This window comes from Melanostigma gelatinosum (genome assembly GCF_949748355.1).
Source record: "Melanostigma gelatinosum genome assembly, chromosome: 24".
Classification (NCBI taxonomy): Eukaryota; Metazoa; Chordata; class Actinopteri; order Perciformes; family Zoarcidae; genus Melanostigma; species Melanostigma gelatinosum.
The window spans coordinates 7,931,955-7,948,850 of record NC_136657.1 but is presented as its reverse complement, the minus strand read 5'-3'; the positions used below and the strand labels follow the sequence as shown (position 1 = coordinate 7,948,850).

The window sequence follows — 16,896 nt, the reverse complement described above, 5'->3', positions numbered from 1 at the left end:
TGACCGTAAATGTAGCCCCATTGTGACAGCTAATCCTCTCTGACATTTTCCCCAACTAAATCAAGGTAAATATGACTCAAATTAGTTTTTGATGAAAAGCCAGCTAATTGTACGGGTCAGTACTCTAAAACCAGTCGCGTGAACGCAGAGGAGGAGACGGAGTCAAGCGCGTGGGCCAAACATTATCTTTCAGCCAATCAGGAGTCTCCGGGGCGGGGCTATTCGACATTTCTTTTTCTTTTTTTATATTTTTTTTGTACGTCTGCCGGTACCGTCACCTCATGTGCTGAAAGGAACCACTAAGCCGACAGAAATGTGAGACGAGAGCGGAGAGAAGTTACGCCACGCAGCCCGGAGCGACCGTTTTGAAAAGGGGGAAAGTTGAAAGGGAAGCCACCCTGCGGGTGCAGGTCCCGCCATGGGAGAAGTCAGTAAGACCAAGACCAACCCGGCAGCGACGGCGAACCTATTGTCCACGGTCATTTTCTGGTAAGTCGAAAGAACTCCCCAGATGGTAACCGCAGCTAGCTTCTGTTAGCGGGCTATTTAAAATAAAGTGTTGTAAAATGTTTGGTCTTCGTTGTACTCTGTGTCATGAACGTATGACTAATTTATTGTCATTGGAAAACAACCAGAAGGGTTCAGTCAGTGGGTTCCTGTCGGCTGCTTTGGTTCCTGAAGGTTTTTAGAAGAAATGGTCACGTGTGTCGCTGCTGACGAAATACTCGTTGTAGAAACTGGGTAACTCCTTGTATTGTTGACTACTATTGTTGTATTGTTATGCACCAACCGTCATGTCATATTCCTCGTATGCTCAACATGCCATGGCAATAAACTGTTCTGATTCTGATACATGCATCACCCTTAATATGTAAAGAACTTGAAGTGACACCATTTAATCAAAATGCATCTGACAAGTGTGCATTCATGGCTGCAAGTGCAAGTTTTTAAACACTGTAGAATTTGATGCTCTGTGCTCATCTCTGTCCAACTCCAAGTTCTCCCCCCTGACTCCGCTGATCGTTTCTCCGTCAGGTGGCTCAATCCATTGTTTCGCATCGGATACAAACGCAAGCTGGAGGAAGATGACATGTACGAAGTGCTCCCGGAGGACAGGTCGGAGAGACTGGGACAGGAACTGCGAAGGTAGAGAGGTCCTCCAAAATCATCTCCGGGCATGTAATCTGTTACCGTAGTACACTGTCACAAGTTGCGTTTGCAACTTAGCACCTGCACAGGATTCACGTCACCGGTATCTTAACAAAACACTAACTTAAGATGAGTAGAAGTACTCATAGGTAGGTTTGGTGAATCAGTGGTCCTAGCTTGCGAGTTAAATCGTTGGTTGAACACGTCAATGCGCAATTGAAACAAGTGCTCTCAAGGCTGCGGTGTTTTGATGCCCAGGAGCGACAACATGAGCAGAATTCCACTCTACGATGACTGATTTTATGGTTGAAGCAGAAATGGAAGCACCTGCTACTCCCGCAACAAACGACGGTGGTGACGAAGACCAACACCCGTGGATCGCTAGCGAGTTAGTGAGCTGAGGAAGTGTTGACAGTTGTGCAGCACTAGTTGGCTAACATTAGTTAGCCACCACACCACACCATAGGATTGACGGGAGCCGCGAGAGCGCAGCATTAGGGGAATCCTTCCCAGCTGAACACACCTCTACCTGCCTCAGCGGCCTGTGAAAGGCTATTTAGCATCGCAGGACGAGTCTTCAGCCCATGAAGAGCGAGACTCAATTCTCACAATTTTGAAAACCAACTTCTTTTGAAGATGAACAGGACATTTTTCAGTTTCAAGTAATGACTGGGTTGTTTCTTTCGGTGCTGCGTTAGTATTGATCATGTTTTGATATTTGAGTCATGTTGTGGATGATCAGATGGAGTTATGATGGTAGCAGTCGCCCAATTGCAGATTCAGCTTGAGCAAAACCTTTGCCTATTGTACAACTCAGGCCCATAGGAGTTTACAAGGCAGGTGGCCCTTCTCATAACACTGACCTGATGCATCAAGTGGATATGTTTTGCTGAACATAATATTATGCATTGGTCCTCTACATCCTCTAGTCTAATGAGCAGACTTATAAACGCACTGTTACAACTCCTTCATAGTGTCATATTGCTTTTAGGAGAATTATGATGATAAGTTCACAGTAGATGCAAAAGTATACTTATGTACAATATATTATGTTGAACATTGTTGCTCCTGGATGGATCACAGCTAACTCAATTATGTTCAACACAGCTCCATGTCCTTGGTCATGGTGCCACAGCACTTAAAAGAATAAACTTCATAATTCTCACAATTATGACCCTTTGCTTTTTTATAAACCGCATTAACTTTCAATACTTAAGTATCAAAAGTAATTTTCTGATATTAAATGTACTTAAGTACAATAAATATCAGATACTTTAAAAGTTCGTTCAGACTACAACTGAATTTCGTTGAGCATCGCTGTGCTGCATAATGACAATAACTTTAAGCATGTTTGCGATTTTGAATTGCGACATGGAATTATAATTTGATGAGTCATTCATCCCCAGTAGGTTGCAGTTACAGGTTGCAAAATGTCCGTTTTCCCTGAGTCATACATTAATGATTCACTGTATATACTTAAGTCTGTTTCGTAACGACCTCGTGGTTTACAACGCGTGCAGGGCAGTTTGGGTCCAGCTTCTGAACAGAAACGCCCACACCCCCGAAACAAGCCCCTCCTCCTCCAGACGTGAACTGCGAGGCTGCCAAAGATGCACTGGTTGTCACATTTTGAAGTAAAAGTAATCTTGGCCTGTTTAGTCTAGAAATGGGCCGCACGGGACCCAGTGTTTGAATTTGACACACAGCTCTTGGTTACTTGGTTGTTTCACGGTCTGTATTCTAGCAAGGCTGTTCAGTAGCAATCCAACATCTCATCGTCGGCCGTTTAACTGACTGTGAAATCTGAATTTATCGGTCAACAAATGGGTGTAAAATCCCGCCCTCGAGGACTGCCTGCTCTGCTCGTCATGTATCTTTATCAGTTGGTCTGTATTCATGCACAGTGTGAGTCAAACTGTTCAAAAATAATCTTGTGTGTGTCAGTCAAAGCATGGTAGAGCTGCTTCCTCTGTGCCATAGAGCTCTGTTGTTAAAACAATGCTTGATTGCTGCCTCACAGGCTCTTATGACACAATAAGAAAACATCAAATAACATGGCGTCTTTATACGGCAGATACTGGGATCTTGAGCTCCAGAAGTCTACCAAAGATCTGCGCACGCCGAGTCTCTCAAAGTGCATCGTTCAGTCCTACTGGAAACCATACTCAGTGCTGGGATTCTTTACTCTCATTGAAGTAAGTGTTTGACGCTTTGGGAATGAGGCTCTGAAATTATTTTAGATGCAAATATTCAACCCAAAACGAAAGAAACAAATATTTAAATGTGCATATGGTCGTCCCGTGCATCGTTGTAATTAGTGTGTCACGATGCTTATCAGGAGGCCATCAAAGTGATCCAGCCCGTCATCTTGGGGAAGATGATCCTGTACTTTGAGGATTACGACCCGCAGAACTTGACGGCCCTCTACGATACGCTCGGCTACGCGGCCGCCTTGTCTTTGTGCACCATCGGCCTGGCCTTGATCCACCACCTCTACTTCTACCACGTCCAGAGGACGGGCATGAAGATCCGAGTGGCCATGTGTCACATGATCTACAACAAGGTCAGTAGGTGGGGACAACTTGCTTGTGCTTCTTAAAGGAGAACAGAAGAGCTCTGAGTTTCATTGAACGCTGCTCATTTCAAATTGCAGATCTGTTCAGCGTTTTGCTCCGGTAGAACGGACAGTGTTTGTGGCATTTGAAATGCAAGTGTTGGTGATTCCTCACTAATGATTCCTGTCTTTCTCTCCAGGCTCTGCATCTCAGCAGTTCAGCCATGGGAAAGACCACCACGGGCCAGATCGTCAACCTCCTTTCCAACGACGTCAACAAGTTTGATAACGTATGTGAATTTTAAGGCTCTTAGAGGGGGAATTATTTTCATTTTGCAGGTCGCCACTTATGAAACATCTGAGTTCTGGATACAGTTATAGCTGCAAGATGAGTTGGTTCGATGGGTGTGACGTTGTGTTTGTGGCTAGAGTCTCACGGCAGCACTGCATTCCCTCCAAAACACACTTCTCTCTCAGCTGAAGGCCCCGAGGCTTTGTGCACCAAACCCGTTTTGTCTCGCGTTTTGGTTTTGCGTTTTGGTTTGAATTAGTGAGTCAGAGGCCGCTGTTAAATCGGTACTTTCTTGAGGGCATTTAGTTTCTTGGCGTTGGGCTCTTTTTTGAACCCTGTCACGCTCTCATGCAGGTTTTAGGCTTTTGAAAGTAACTCCTCCTGTGCAAACTGGCCTGAGATAAGCACACGCTCAGTACAACCCGGGACCCGAGTGATCACTGAAGTAGTTCCGTCCTGTTCTTGCACGTTTCTTTCTTTCTTCTCCTCATTCACAGTGAGTTGTCCACAACAGGTGACTATCTTCCTGCACTTCCTGTGGGTGGCGCCCCTCCAGGTAGCGACGGTCGTGGGCCTGCTGTGGGTGGAGATCGGCCCGTCGTGCTTGGCGGGCATGGGGGTCCTCATGTTCCTGATGCCTGTGCAGACCATGTTTGGAAGGCTCTTCTCCAAGTTCAGGTAACACCTCATTTTGAAAGTTTGCCAACGTCTCTTGGGTTTTCCAGCAGCATTTAAGCAAACGCACGTTTTCTACTTTCCGTCACAGGAGTAAGACTGCCGTCCTCACTGACGACAGAATCCGCATAATGAACGAGGTGGTGTCTGGAATGCGGATCATCAAGATGTACGCCTGGGAGAAGCCCTTCGCCGCTCTGGTCTCCGAGGTCAGAAGGTAAAAACGTCACAGGCTTCTCAGGATGTTTTTAGATCAAAGGAAGCGTTTAAAGATTCTGCTTGGATTGAGCCACTACAAGCTGTGTTCAACATGAGTAGTATTGACAACGCTGCCTATGATTCAGGTTGTGCACAAGTGGCATGCTGTTCCCGACGCTCCCTATAAGTGGTTGTTGGAACTCTCTGTGCCCTCTCAGGAAGGAGATCTCCAAGATCATGAAGAGCTCGTACCTGCGAGGCCTCAACATGGCCTCCTTCTTCAGCGCCAGCAAGATCATCGTCTTCGTCACCTTCACCCTCTACGTCCTCCTGGGCAACACCATCACTGCCAGCCGCGTGTTTGTGACGGTGTCGCTGTACAGCGCCGTGCGGCTCACCGTCACGCTCTTCTTCCCGACTGCCATCGAGACACTGTACGAGACCCGGGTCAGCATCCGCAGGATTCAGGTGCGATTTGATGCGGTTTGATTTAGTGTTGGGATTCTAGAACAATGGGTGTCAGTTAGCGTGGCGTTCAAGGTCTCGCCGTGTGTATAGGAAAGCCGAGAAAACGCTGCAGTTCTTTGTGATATCTCAGTTCAGCTCTAATCTGAAGGTCCAGCTCTGTAAAGTCACAATCTTCTGTTTTTTATAGAGATACAGTTAGCGTGACATGTAATTGTAAACCAGCTAAACTTGTATTGCTATTACCTAATGATTTACCCGACGGCTGCAGCAAAAGGCCTCCTTCAGCCTTCTGTGTTTTTAACTTTAATGTATTTGTTTTTGTGGTCTAGGAGTTCCTGATTCTGGATGAGATCGTAAAACGCAAAGCTGAACTGCCACGTGATGAGAAGAAGGACGCCTCAGTGGAGATCCGGGACCTGGTCTGCTACTGGGACAAGGTCAGATACTGTTTCTGACGGAAGCATTCGTCACACATGATGTCTTCAAGGACCGTCAGAAAAAGGAAAATCTGCCCTTAATGATGTTTTTTTACAGCTTTTGGCTGTGAAAAAGGGTGCAGATTTTGCGATCATTTTAAGAAAACATGCTTTTCAATCCTGCCGGCGGGTTTTGGGTTCAGAGGGTTAACAAAATGGTTTGAACATGTTTTATCCCGGCCCTACGCGACAAGCAGAAACAGTATAGTTTGTATATGTTTGTAATGTTTTAATGTTTGAATGTGTTTTGAACCCCTGCAGAGTCTGGACGCTCCATCTCTGCAGAACCTCTCCATCAGTCTGAAGGGCAACCAGTTGCTGGCCGTGATTGGACCAGTGGGAGCTGGAAAGGTCAGATATCTACTCGCGTCATCGTTTCAGATTTAGAAAACTCGAATAAGAAGCTCGGGTAGTTCGTCTGCACTTTCCACGTCTTACCTTTTCTCGTGTTCATCCAGTCGTCGCTGCTGAGCACCATCCTCGGAGAGCTGCCCAAAGAAAAGGGGGTGCTGGAGGTGAAAGGTCAGCTGACGTACGCCGCCCAGCAGCCCTGGGTGTTCCCCGGAACCATCCGCAGTAACATCCTGTTCGGGAAAGAGCTCAACCACCAGAAGTACGAGAGAGTCATCCGAGCCTGCGCTCTAAAGAGGGTGAGCCTTCATTTGATGAGTACCTCTGTGCCATAGAGTCTGTTGTTAAAATTGTTGTTACTTGTTCAAATGAGATAAAGGACTGACTCATTACATGCTAAATTCATTCATTGCAGCAGTTAAAGGTCTCTTGCTGATGTTCTAAAGACATTTGTAAGATTTAGATCAGGGCCTTTGTGGCGATACATGGATATTCAGCGACATAAGACATAAGCCGAGGCTGTGACCGATACCGGCCCGGAGGCAAACTGTATTTAGCGACAGTGTTAACTTTACGTACACAAAGGCATCATAAGTACACAAAGGCATCACACAGCAGAGGCTCAGCTGAAGACTGCTGAGGATGGTTACAAATGTCCTCATGTTGCATCAGGGCTTCGAGTTAGCACGGTGTGCCAGCTGATTAGATTTCCCTAGCGTTCATAGGACCAGAGGTTGACCTGTGATTCGGTCCGTGTAACCTAGCGAGAGGAAAGGTAACCAGTTAATGAATCACTTGGGAGTTCTGTGACTAACTGAATCTAAGCTCACCTCTGACACAGAGCAAACACACGAATCATTGTCTTTGATTGTACCTTTCATGGTAGTATTGTCTGGCACAGCCAAATCTATTGGTCCTCACAAAGATAGCTGAACTAGTACACACCCACTCCCTCTGAAGTTTATCTAGAAAGAAAGTCCATCTTGTTATACGCGGTAGGTATCGAGCCCGCGGTGTTAAAATAAGAACCGCCGGGCTCGATACCTACCGCGTGGTAGGTATCGAGCCGGCGGTGTTAAAATAAGAACCGCAATATGTTGACTCACTGCGTGTTCAGTCATTCTGTTATCAGCTTGTGTAAATGTGTGATCTGTTTTTTTCACTGCCCGAGGGGATTACATGAGTGTGAGGGAGAAGCTTCATTTGAGCTGTAGAAACCGGCTTTCTTGGCCCTGAATAAGATTTCCATGTGTGTATTTGCATGACACAGGCTGTGACTGTTATTGAACTAAACTTTTACTTTAGTTTAAAACGTAAACTAATGCTCATTTCCATTATAGTCATCTGCCGATTGTTCGATTAATTATAGAAGTAAAGGTTTAATGGTGTTGTCTATGAAATGTCAAATTGGGAAAAATATCCGTCAACATTTTCTGATGTCGTAAATTATTTCAGCACCGGTCCAAAACCCAAAGATATAAAACAGAGGAAAGCAGAAATACACGCATTTAAAGGGGACAAGTTTACATGTTTTAATGTTAAAAAAGAACATTATTTTTCTCACACCGTTTAATATACATGTGTCTGAAACGCTCCGTTTTACCTCCCGTCTCACCGAACCACAGCGGCCGTGTCGTCCGTAAGCGTCTCCGCCCGTCTGGACATCAAAAGCTCTTCTAACAAACGCTTTCAGCGCCGATCGCTCGTTAAACTTGTTTTTCACCCTCGCAACTCGGGAGCTGTTTGTGTGCACCAGTGTACTGTGATGTGTGTTATAACGCATTACAAACCGATTTTTACACATGCTTTATAACAAATGTGAATTGTCAACGCCTGTGTTACGCACACGGTTATCTTTGCTGCGTGACTTCATCAGGCTCAGCCCACTTATACAGAACACTTTAGCTGGAAATATCTAGAAACATTCTACAAAACTACATAGACAAGATTTCATTTGAACACATCATATAATCTACCTCACGCTCAATATGGCCACAATCCAGCACATTGACCACACGAGTTCATTGTGATCCCCGTTCTGCTGGTGCAGGACCTGGAGCTGCTCCCAGACGGAGACCTGACTCTGATCGGGGACCGAGGAGCCACACTCAGCGGGGGACAGAAGGCTCGCGTCAACCTGGCGAGGTAAGAGGACAGTCCAACACTGACGACAACCTGAAGGCTTTTACTCTGAGGATTAGAAAATGGCATGACGACTTGTATATATTTTTATTAGGCCAAAAATATTGCCACTAAGGCACGAAGCAGAATATATAAGCAAAGACTGTGTGACATAATGTACAACAAGATTAAAGTTGAGATGTGTGTTTTGAGCACTTTTATTAAACATCATCATGACGACAGCGGTTCAGAGCAGCTTACCGGTACTTGCTTCATGAAATGAAAACAACCATCAACACACAGAAACGGTAAACAATACAGATGGAATATCAGCGAGTCATCCAACGGCAAACGCCAATTCTACACATCAAAGTGTGGTTCAACGCACCCGAATCTCTGACCAAACTGTAGGCAGTGGAGTTGCATTGTGGGTAACGTCGGCACCAGGCTTTTATTTCAAGCATTGCTTTGTCAATCAGTGTGCGTTACATAAATGAAGATAGAATATGATCAAAAGATAGTACAAATACCAACTAAACACAAGACATGTAAAAACATTTAAATTAATATATTTCTATGCCTTTTTAAAGTTGCTAAAGATAATAAGTACAGATATTAGTGTTATTTATATTCAGAAATATCGAACTGTATGAGAGGCGCTAGCAGAAAAGCCGGTGTGGTTCTTCCTGCTGACAGTAACACCAGTGTGTGTTTTCAGGGCGGTGTACCAGGACGCAGACATCTACCTCTTGGACGACCCTCTGAGCGCCGTGGACGCCGAGGTCGGCAGACACCTCTTTGAAAAGTGAGTGATTGTTAAGAGTTCCATCAGTCTCACGTTCCCGTATCGGAGCAGCAGGAGAGGGTTCGACGCGCTGTCGCGCCGCAGCACAGGGGCTTTATCTGACCGACCGAACAGGAAGATACTGGAGCGCTGTGGTCCACACCCTCCGGAGGAGAGCTTCAAAGCTGGAACGGAAAGCCGTCAGCGTTGGATCTCAGCGGGAGAAAGTTCCCGTAAAAACCTGCATCATTCAATTAATACTGAAGTCCTTTACACGGTTTTAGAGCATGTTGCTTTGCGACAAAAGAAGAAAAGGTTCTCAGTCTTTGAAATGCTGGAACTAAAGCCGAGCCAGGAAGCGGTGCAGTGCTGCTTGTGTCAGAAAGACAATTGAAGTCGGCCCCACTCTTCCTGTTGGACGCTCCCGCTTGGATACCACAGTCCCCCTGACAGCCACAGTACATCGACTTGGGATTAGTTTCTCCATCTCATCGTTAGACGCACAGTATTACAGGTTAGTGCTGAATCCTGAGCCGTTCTCTGCTCTATGTCCATGACCAGGTGCATCTGTGGCCTCCTGAGGAACAAGCTTCGGATCCTGGTCACCCACCAGCTGCAGTACCTGAAGTCAGCCGACCAGATTGTGGTGCTCAAGGAGGTCGGTGTTCATACAGCAAAGTAAAATAGTCCCCATGTACGTCTGTTACACAGTGATGTAACCCTTATGCCTCACTAGGGACATTCCATGCAATCTACAGACCCGGGGCCTCATTACAGGAACATGTCCTGGTTGAAGGATTCCGAACTTGGGAAATCCTTAAATTAGGACGATCCTATAACCTGTTTTCTTAAATGCAGTTAAGGAACAGTTTATACAGTTGTCAACTTAAGAAGTTCAGCCTCACTGTTGGTGTTTGTAGAGGAGCAGAAGCATTGCAGCCTGGTGAGGTCACTAGCTACAGACTGTTTAAGACGTCAGCATCTTTGTGGAATGAAATGTTTTACCATAAACTTGTCAAAGTGTGTTCATGTGTTGGCAGTGGTGACGTAAACAGACACACGTGCAGAGTATCCTAACTGTGTGTGTGTGTGTGTGTGTGTGTATCAGGGTCACATGGTGACAAAGGGGACGTATACGGAGCTGCAGCAGTCCGGACTGGACTTCACCTCCCTGCTGAAGGAGGAGGAGGAGGAGGAGCCTCTTTCTCAAGACCTCCTGATCAGGATCAGAACTCTGTCCCAGAACTCGCGGACCTCCTCCATACAGTCTGTCAAAGACGGAGACCAGCTGCCGGTTTGTTCTTCATCTTTTCATGTGACCCACACACCCCAATGTCCTGTACTGAATGGTTGGGGAAGAATACAATTCATGAACGGTGTGTAATCATGCTGCGTGACCACACAGGCAGAGACGGTGCAGACGGTAGCAGAGGAGAGTAGCGCTCAGGGAAACATTGGAGTGCGTCTGTACGTCAAATACCTGAAAGCTGGAGCCAGCGTCGTGGTTCTGCTCATCGTCATACTGATGAACCTCCTGGCTCAGGTCAGTTATTTCTTGTTCTACAGTTCAGTGAGGACGTAATGGAGTTAGCTGTCCTCTCTGCATTGAGATTCACAGAAACATTGAGCCTGTTTGTTTGTCCTCTAGGTATCGTACATCATGCAGGACTGGTGGCTGGCTTACTGGTAAGTTTGAAAACCACTGAACATTAATCATCAGCGTTGCTTTCATTGTTTTTATGTAACTCGGTAACATCTTGACTGATCAGGGCTGACGAGCAAGAGAAGCTGAGCGATAACAACAGCACCGTCATCCAAAACGGACAGAACGTCACCGCGGAGCTGAACACCACCTTCTACCTGGGTGTTTATGGAGGTAATGTGACGGCACGTGGTGTACCGTGTGCTATCTCAGAGGTGTAAAGGAGAGCATTCTGCTCTTTGTCTCTACAGGTTTGACTGTTGCCGTCATCATTTTCGGCTTCCTCAGGACTATCCTCGGGTTCCACGTGCTGGTGAAGAGCGCACAGTCTCTGCACAACCGCATGTTCACGTCCATACTCGCGACACCGGTGCGCTTCTTTGACGTCAACCCTATTGGTGAGTTGAAACAGTACAGATAGCTAATATATATATATATATATATATAAGCCTATATTGGTTGTGTTCTGGGCATATTGATTATCCACATGAATATAAAGTGGAACACTAAACGTTATCATTCCATCGTACGCTGTTCTCCGTGTTCTCTCACCTCAGGAAGAGTCTTGAACCGCTTCTCAAAGGACATCGGCCAGCTGGATTCTAACATGCCGTGGACGTTTGTGGACTTCATTCAGGTGAGGAGGAGCTCGACAGCAGAAGAGCCTCTTGGTTATTCAGTACAGCAGTGTATGGTTGGGTTCAAGATCATTGTGTGAAAGTTATTTAAAATGAGACGGCTGCTGCCACTCAGACATATTTGAATAGTGTGTCGTCCTATGACACTGCTTGATTCATGGCTGCAGCCCGACAATCAACTAACAGTTCCCCAATCCTTAAAACAATTAGCTTTCTTTTATTAGCCCGTTGTCATTATCAAACTCTGTATGGCTGCTAACGTTACCTGCAGAGGAAGAGGACGGACAAACAGTGTAAAACTGAAAATGTCTGCACAGTCATGTTTTGATCGGTGTGTTTTATTGCATTTAATACGAGAGTTCTCAGCATCGAATGGAGTAAGACTCCGCCCCTCGTGCAACCGGCCAGACATTTCTTTAACATACTTTTCAAACGTGCAGCTGTTCTCCTCTCCCATTGTCCGGTCAAAGCTGTGAGGAACACTTATGTGTGGCTGTATGGACCTGAAACCAGACCCTTGTGGTTTCTCTCTGAGCAGATCTTCCTGCAGATTATCGGGGTGGTCTGTGTGGCGGTGTCCGTGATCCCCTGGATCCTCATCCCAGTTCTCCCCCTCCTCCTCGTCTTCATCTACCTGCGTCGCTACTTCCTGCGGACCTCCAGAAACATCAAACGCCTCGAGTCCACCAGTGAGTGTCCCACAGAGACGTCATGTGTGCGCTGTATGTTAGTGAGTTGGAGGGGCTTTTTGTTGATTGCAGCTTTGTCTTCCCTGCAGCTCGGAGTCCAGTGTTCTCCCACCTGTCGTCGTCTCTTCAGGGCCTGTGGACCATCCGAGCCTTTAGAGCAGAGGAGAGGTTCCAGAAAGTCTTTGACGCACATCAGGACCTGCACTCAGGTTCTCCTCAGTACTTTAGAGTCACTGATTTTAAATATGAAGCGTTTGAGTTCGTCCTGTGTTGATGACGCGTTTCCTCTTCTTGAACAGAGGCCTGGTTCCTGTTCCTGGTCACCTCTCGCTGGTTCGCCGTCCGTCTTGACGGCATGTGCTCCATCTTTGTTACCGTCACCACCTTTGGCTGCCTGCTGCTCAGAGACCGTAAGGAAGACTTCAAATCGAAACATTCAACACTGAACATTTCTGACTTTGTGGTGGACGGCAGTGAAATAAAACCTGCTTCTGTTAGAGCTGGACGCCGGCTCCGTGGGTCTGGCTTTGACCTACTCTGTCACACTGATGGGAATGTTCCAGTGGGGTGTCAGGCAGAGTGCAGAGGTGGAGAACATGGTGAGATACTCCTGTCTTTGACTTTATTTACAACTTGTATCTTTAGCTGAAGGATGTATGCATTTCATTGAGGTGAGTTGGCCTCTCACCAATGTGCATACAGTTATTAATCACATTTAATGTAACTAATAAATACAAAGATGAACCACGCATAACAGAAATACACAATGAAATGAATGTGGCCGTTCTCCAGATGACGTCAGTGGAGAGAGTGGTGGAGTACACTGAACTGGAGAGTGAAGCACCCTGGGAAACCCAGACGCGCCCTCCTCCCGATTGGCCCAAGAAAGGCCTGGTGACGTTTGACCAGGTCAGCTTCTCCTACAGCAGCGATGGACCGATGGTTCTGCAGAACATGACGGCAATATTCCGGCCCAAGGAGAAGGTTGGACATTTTTTGTTTGTCTCCAGAGGACACCATGTTGAAGCCAAGCTGTTCTACTAAACCAGACTCTTCCTTCCTGCGTGTCAGGTGGGCATTGTGGGTAGAACAGGTGCTGGGAAAAGCTCTCTGGTCTCAGCTCTGTTCCGCCTGGCGGAGCCTCAGGGGAAGATCTACATCGACGGTGTTCTGACCTCTGAGATCGGCCTCCACGACCTGCGCCAGAAGATGTCCATCATTCCTCAGGTAAACATCCGCTGACCTCCTCCTATTGTGTTGAAGCCACAGCAATAGAACGGACATTCCCACTTAACGAGTTCTCTACTAATGGTGGCGTACCGCCTGTCCCTTTTTATAGTAACCATTTATTTATTTTGTATACTGCTTTTAAAGGTTCTTTGTGGTAAAAACAGCAATAACAAGAGATATGTATAATAGATCAGCGCAAAAGAGAACTTTTAGAGATCCCTGATCACCCTTCAACCGCTCTGAAGTCTGTAAACCATCAAATTTCTAAATCCTTTTCAGAATAAAGTCTCTTAAAGGGCCAGTGTGATAATAATAATCAAGAGTTTAACTGTTCCCCAGGACCCGGTGCTGTTTACGGGCTCCGTGAGGAAGAACTTGGACCCTTTCAACCGGCACAGTGATGAAGACCTGTGGAAGGCTCTGGAGGAGGTAAGCGTCCACTCGGCTCACAAGAGTTGAGTTTCTAGCTCTCAGACAGACACTCACTCACTCACTCCGTGTTCCCCCCAGGTGCAGCTGAAGTCTGTGGTGGAGGAGCTGCCGGGGAAGTTGGAGACGGTTCTGGCAGAGTCGGGCTCCAACTTCAGCGTGGGCCAGAGGCAGCTGGTGTGTCTGGCCAGAGCCGTCCTGAGGAAGAACCGCATCCTGGTGATCGACGAGGCCACGGCCAACGTGGACCCCAGGTACTGCTGAGACAAACCTATTGCACACAAGATACAAATGCATCTCAGTTCAGGGATTCAGTAGGTTTTCAAGCTGGAAGAGTCCTGTGTGATTCCATTGGATGATTTATTTTACCTCGTCTCTGCAGGACAGATGAGCTGATCCAGAAAACCATACGGGACAAGTTCAGCGAATGCACCGTGCTCACGATCGCTCATCGCCTCAACACCATCGTAGACAGCGACAGAATACTGGTGAGTCAGAGTACTCGGTTAATATTGCAATACTGGAGTCAGACATCGCATATGATCAAAACCATCTGACCCTTAAACACGCATGTGGCGCAAGTGTGTAAATTGCAGCAGCTCTAACTTGCCTTGACTGTTGCTCTGAGTGATGCTGTGCAGCTGGCCAATCACAGACCTGAAACAAAATGGCATATTTTGTAAATCCAACTTAAGTTGTTTCACTTGATGGACAAAAAGTAGGCACTGGGACGCTTTTAACTGAATTAAGATACAACAAATGTGATTGTTTCCAGGTTCTAGATGCAGGGAGAATTCATGCCTATGATGAGCCTTACACCCTGCTGCAAGATCCAGATGGGATCTTCTACAAAATGGTGCAGCAGACTGGCAAGCAGGAGGCAGCGGCTCTGCTCGCGGTAGCTAAACAGGTGAGTTCAAGCCTCTTTGTACACGTTTTAAAATGTGAAGCACTTCAGCCAATCTCACGCTGCAAACGATGTCTTTTCAGGCGTACGACAGCAGGAGCCGTTCTGACATACCAAATGGACACGCAGAAACAGCAGACAGCGAAGTTATGTACGAGACCGCTCTCTGAGCTCGGGGAGTCTCTGCTCTGCCAGAAGTCTTAATGTGCCTGGACCCGTACTGCGCTCCCTCCCTCCACCAGGTGGCGTCTGAAGAGGCCTCACTGTGGCCTTGAATGGCCGAGCCAAATATATACCGTTTCCTACAAGCAGAGAGCGCTGGGAACTCACTTGAGATAGATCACTATTTATATTGTATGCTTCATATTTATCTCATGTTAACAAAATGCCTTGGAGAATTACTTTCAAATGGCCGCAGAATCCTTACAAAACTGTAAGTGCCTTATTTCCTGTTGGAAGCATGTACATGTTCATTTAACCAACAGTAGCACTTGTTGCACAGGATGAATGACGTCTTGTTCAAGCTTTACACTTCCTTTTTATACTGTTCACTATCAGTCAGACAATCAGAACACAGCTGCTACAAGTGTTCATTTCAGTTCTAGTTATTTAACACTTAGTTGTTTCAACTGTCAATTTATTATGTGAAATATATTGTATAAACATGTACAAATCATAATGTCGGCAACTGTTTTAACTTGGATAAAATACTCCGATAAAATTAAACCTGTATGAGTCAACGTACAAAACCATATTGTGACAGTTTGCGTACAATTGACATCACATCTGCTGCACCATCTTTGTTTTGCAGCAGGTCCAACTGTCCAGAACCTGGAAGCACAAATGCCTCAAAAAAGATTTTTTTCTCGACACGCTATACACTGACCGTTTTATGAATTCTTTCAATATGCTACACTGACCGTTTTATGAATTCTTGACATGCTATACGATGACATAAAACGGTCATCGTATAGCATGTCGAAAAAATTCACAGTATAGCATGGAAAGAATTCATAAAACGGTCAGTGTAGCATATTGAAAGAATTCATAAAACGGTCATAGTATAGCATGTCAAGAATTCACAAAACGGTCATAGTATAACATGTCAAGAATTCACAAAACGGTCATAGTATAACATGTCGAGAATTCATAAAACTGTCATAGTATAGCATGTTTAAAGAATTCACAAAACGGTCATAGTATAGCATGTTTAAAGAATTCACAAAACGGTCATAGTATAACATGTCAAGAATTCATAAAACGGTCATAGTATAGCATGTCAAGAATTCATAAAACGGTCATAGTATAGCATGTCAAGAATTCATAAAACGGTCCTAGTATAGCATGTCAAGAATTCATAAAACGGTCATAGTATAGCATGTCAAGAATTCATAAAACGGTCATAGTATAGCATGTCAAGAATTCATAAAACGGTCATAGTATAGCATGTCAAGAATTCATAAAACGGTCATAGTATAGCATGTCAAGAATTCATAAAACGGTCCTAGTATAGCATGTCAAGAATTCATAAAACGGTCATAGTATAGCATGTCAAGAATTCATAAAACGGTCATAGTATAGCATGTTTAAAGAATTCACAAAACGGTCATAGTATAGCATGTTTAAAGAATTCACAAAACGGTCATAGTATAGCATGTCAAGAATTCACAAAACGGTCATAGTATAGCATGTCAAGAATTCATAAAACGGTCATAGTATAGCATGTCAAGAATTCATAAAACGGTCATAGTATAGCATGTCAAGAATTCATAAAACGGTCATAGTATAGCATGTCAAGAATTCATAAAACGGTCATAGTATAGCATGTCAAGAATTCATAAAACGGTCATAGTATAGCATGTCAAGAATTCATAAAACGGTCATAGTATAGCATGTTTAAAGAATTCATAAAACGGTCATAGTATAGCATGTCAAGAATTCACAAAACGGTCATAGTATAGCATGTCAAGAATTCATAAAACGGTCATAGTATAGCATGTCAAGAATTCATAAAACGGTCATAGTATAGCATGTCAAGAATTCATAAAACGGTCATAGTATAGCATGTCAAGAATTCATAAAACGGTCATAGTATAGCATGTCAAGAATTCATAAAACGGTCATAGTATAGCATGTCAAGAATTCATAAAACGGTCATAGTATAGCATGTTTAAAGAATTCATAAAACGGTCATAGTATAGCATGTCAAGAATTCACAAAACGGTCATAGTAT

General features: G+C 45.2%; 1 protein-coding gene across 1 annotated transcript; it reads left to right on the top strand.

The window, feature by feature from the left end:
* Positions 1–279: 279 nt before the first annotated feature.
* On the top strand, positions 280–15,359 carry LOC306797103 (ATP-binding cassette sub-family C member 4-like). The gene is made up of 31 exons (XM_079296284.1): positions 280–489; positions 1,036–1,146; positions 3,224–3,344; positions 3,488–3,712; positions 3,904–3,993; positions 4,510–4,673; positions 4,762–4,887; positions 5,087–5,336; positions 5,666–5,773; positions 6,074–6,163; positions 6,271–6,462; positions 8,214–8,308; positions 9,003–9,089; positions 9,630–9,726; positions 10,177–10,362; positions 10,474–10,611; positions 10,717–10,754; positions 10,838–10,944; positions 11,022–11,168; positions 11,328–11,407; positions 11,947–12,097; positions 12,187–12,306; positions 12,397–12,507; positions 12,596–12,696; positions 12,890–13,081; positions 13,169–13,324; positions 13,667–13,756; positions 13,838–14,010; positions 14,139–14,244; positions 14,532–14,666; positions 14,747–15,359. The coding sequence occupies exons 1-31, from the start codon at positions 419–421 to the stop codon at positions 14,831–14,833; spliced, it is 3,945 nt and encodes a 1,314-aa protein (XP_079152410.1). The 5' UTR covers positions 280–418; the 3' UTR covers positions 14,834–15,359.
* The last annotated feature ends 1,537 nt before the right edge of the window (positions 15,360–16,896 follow it).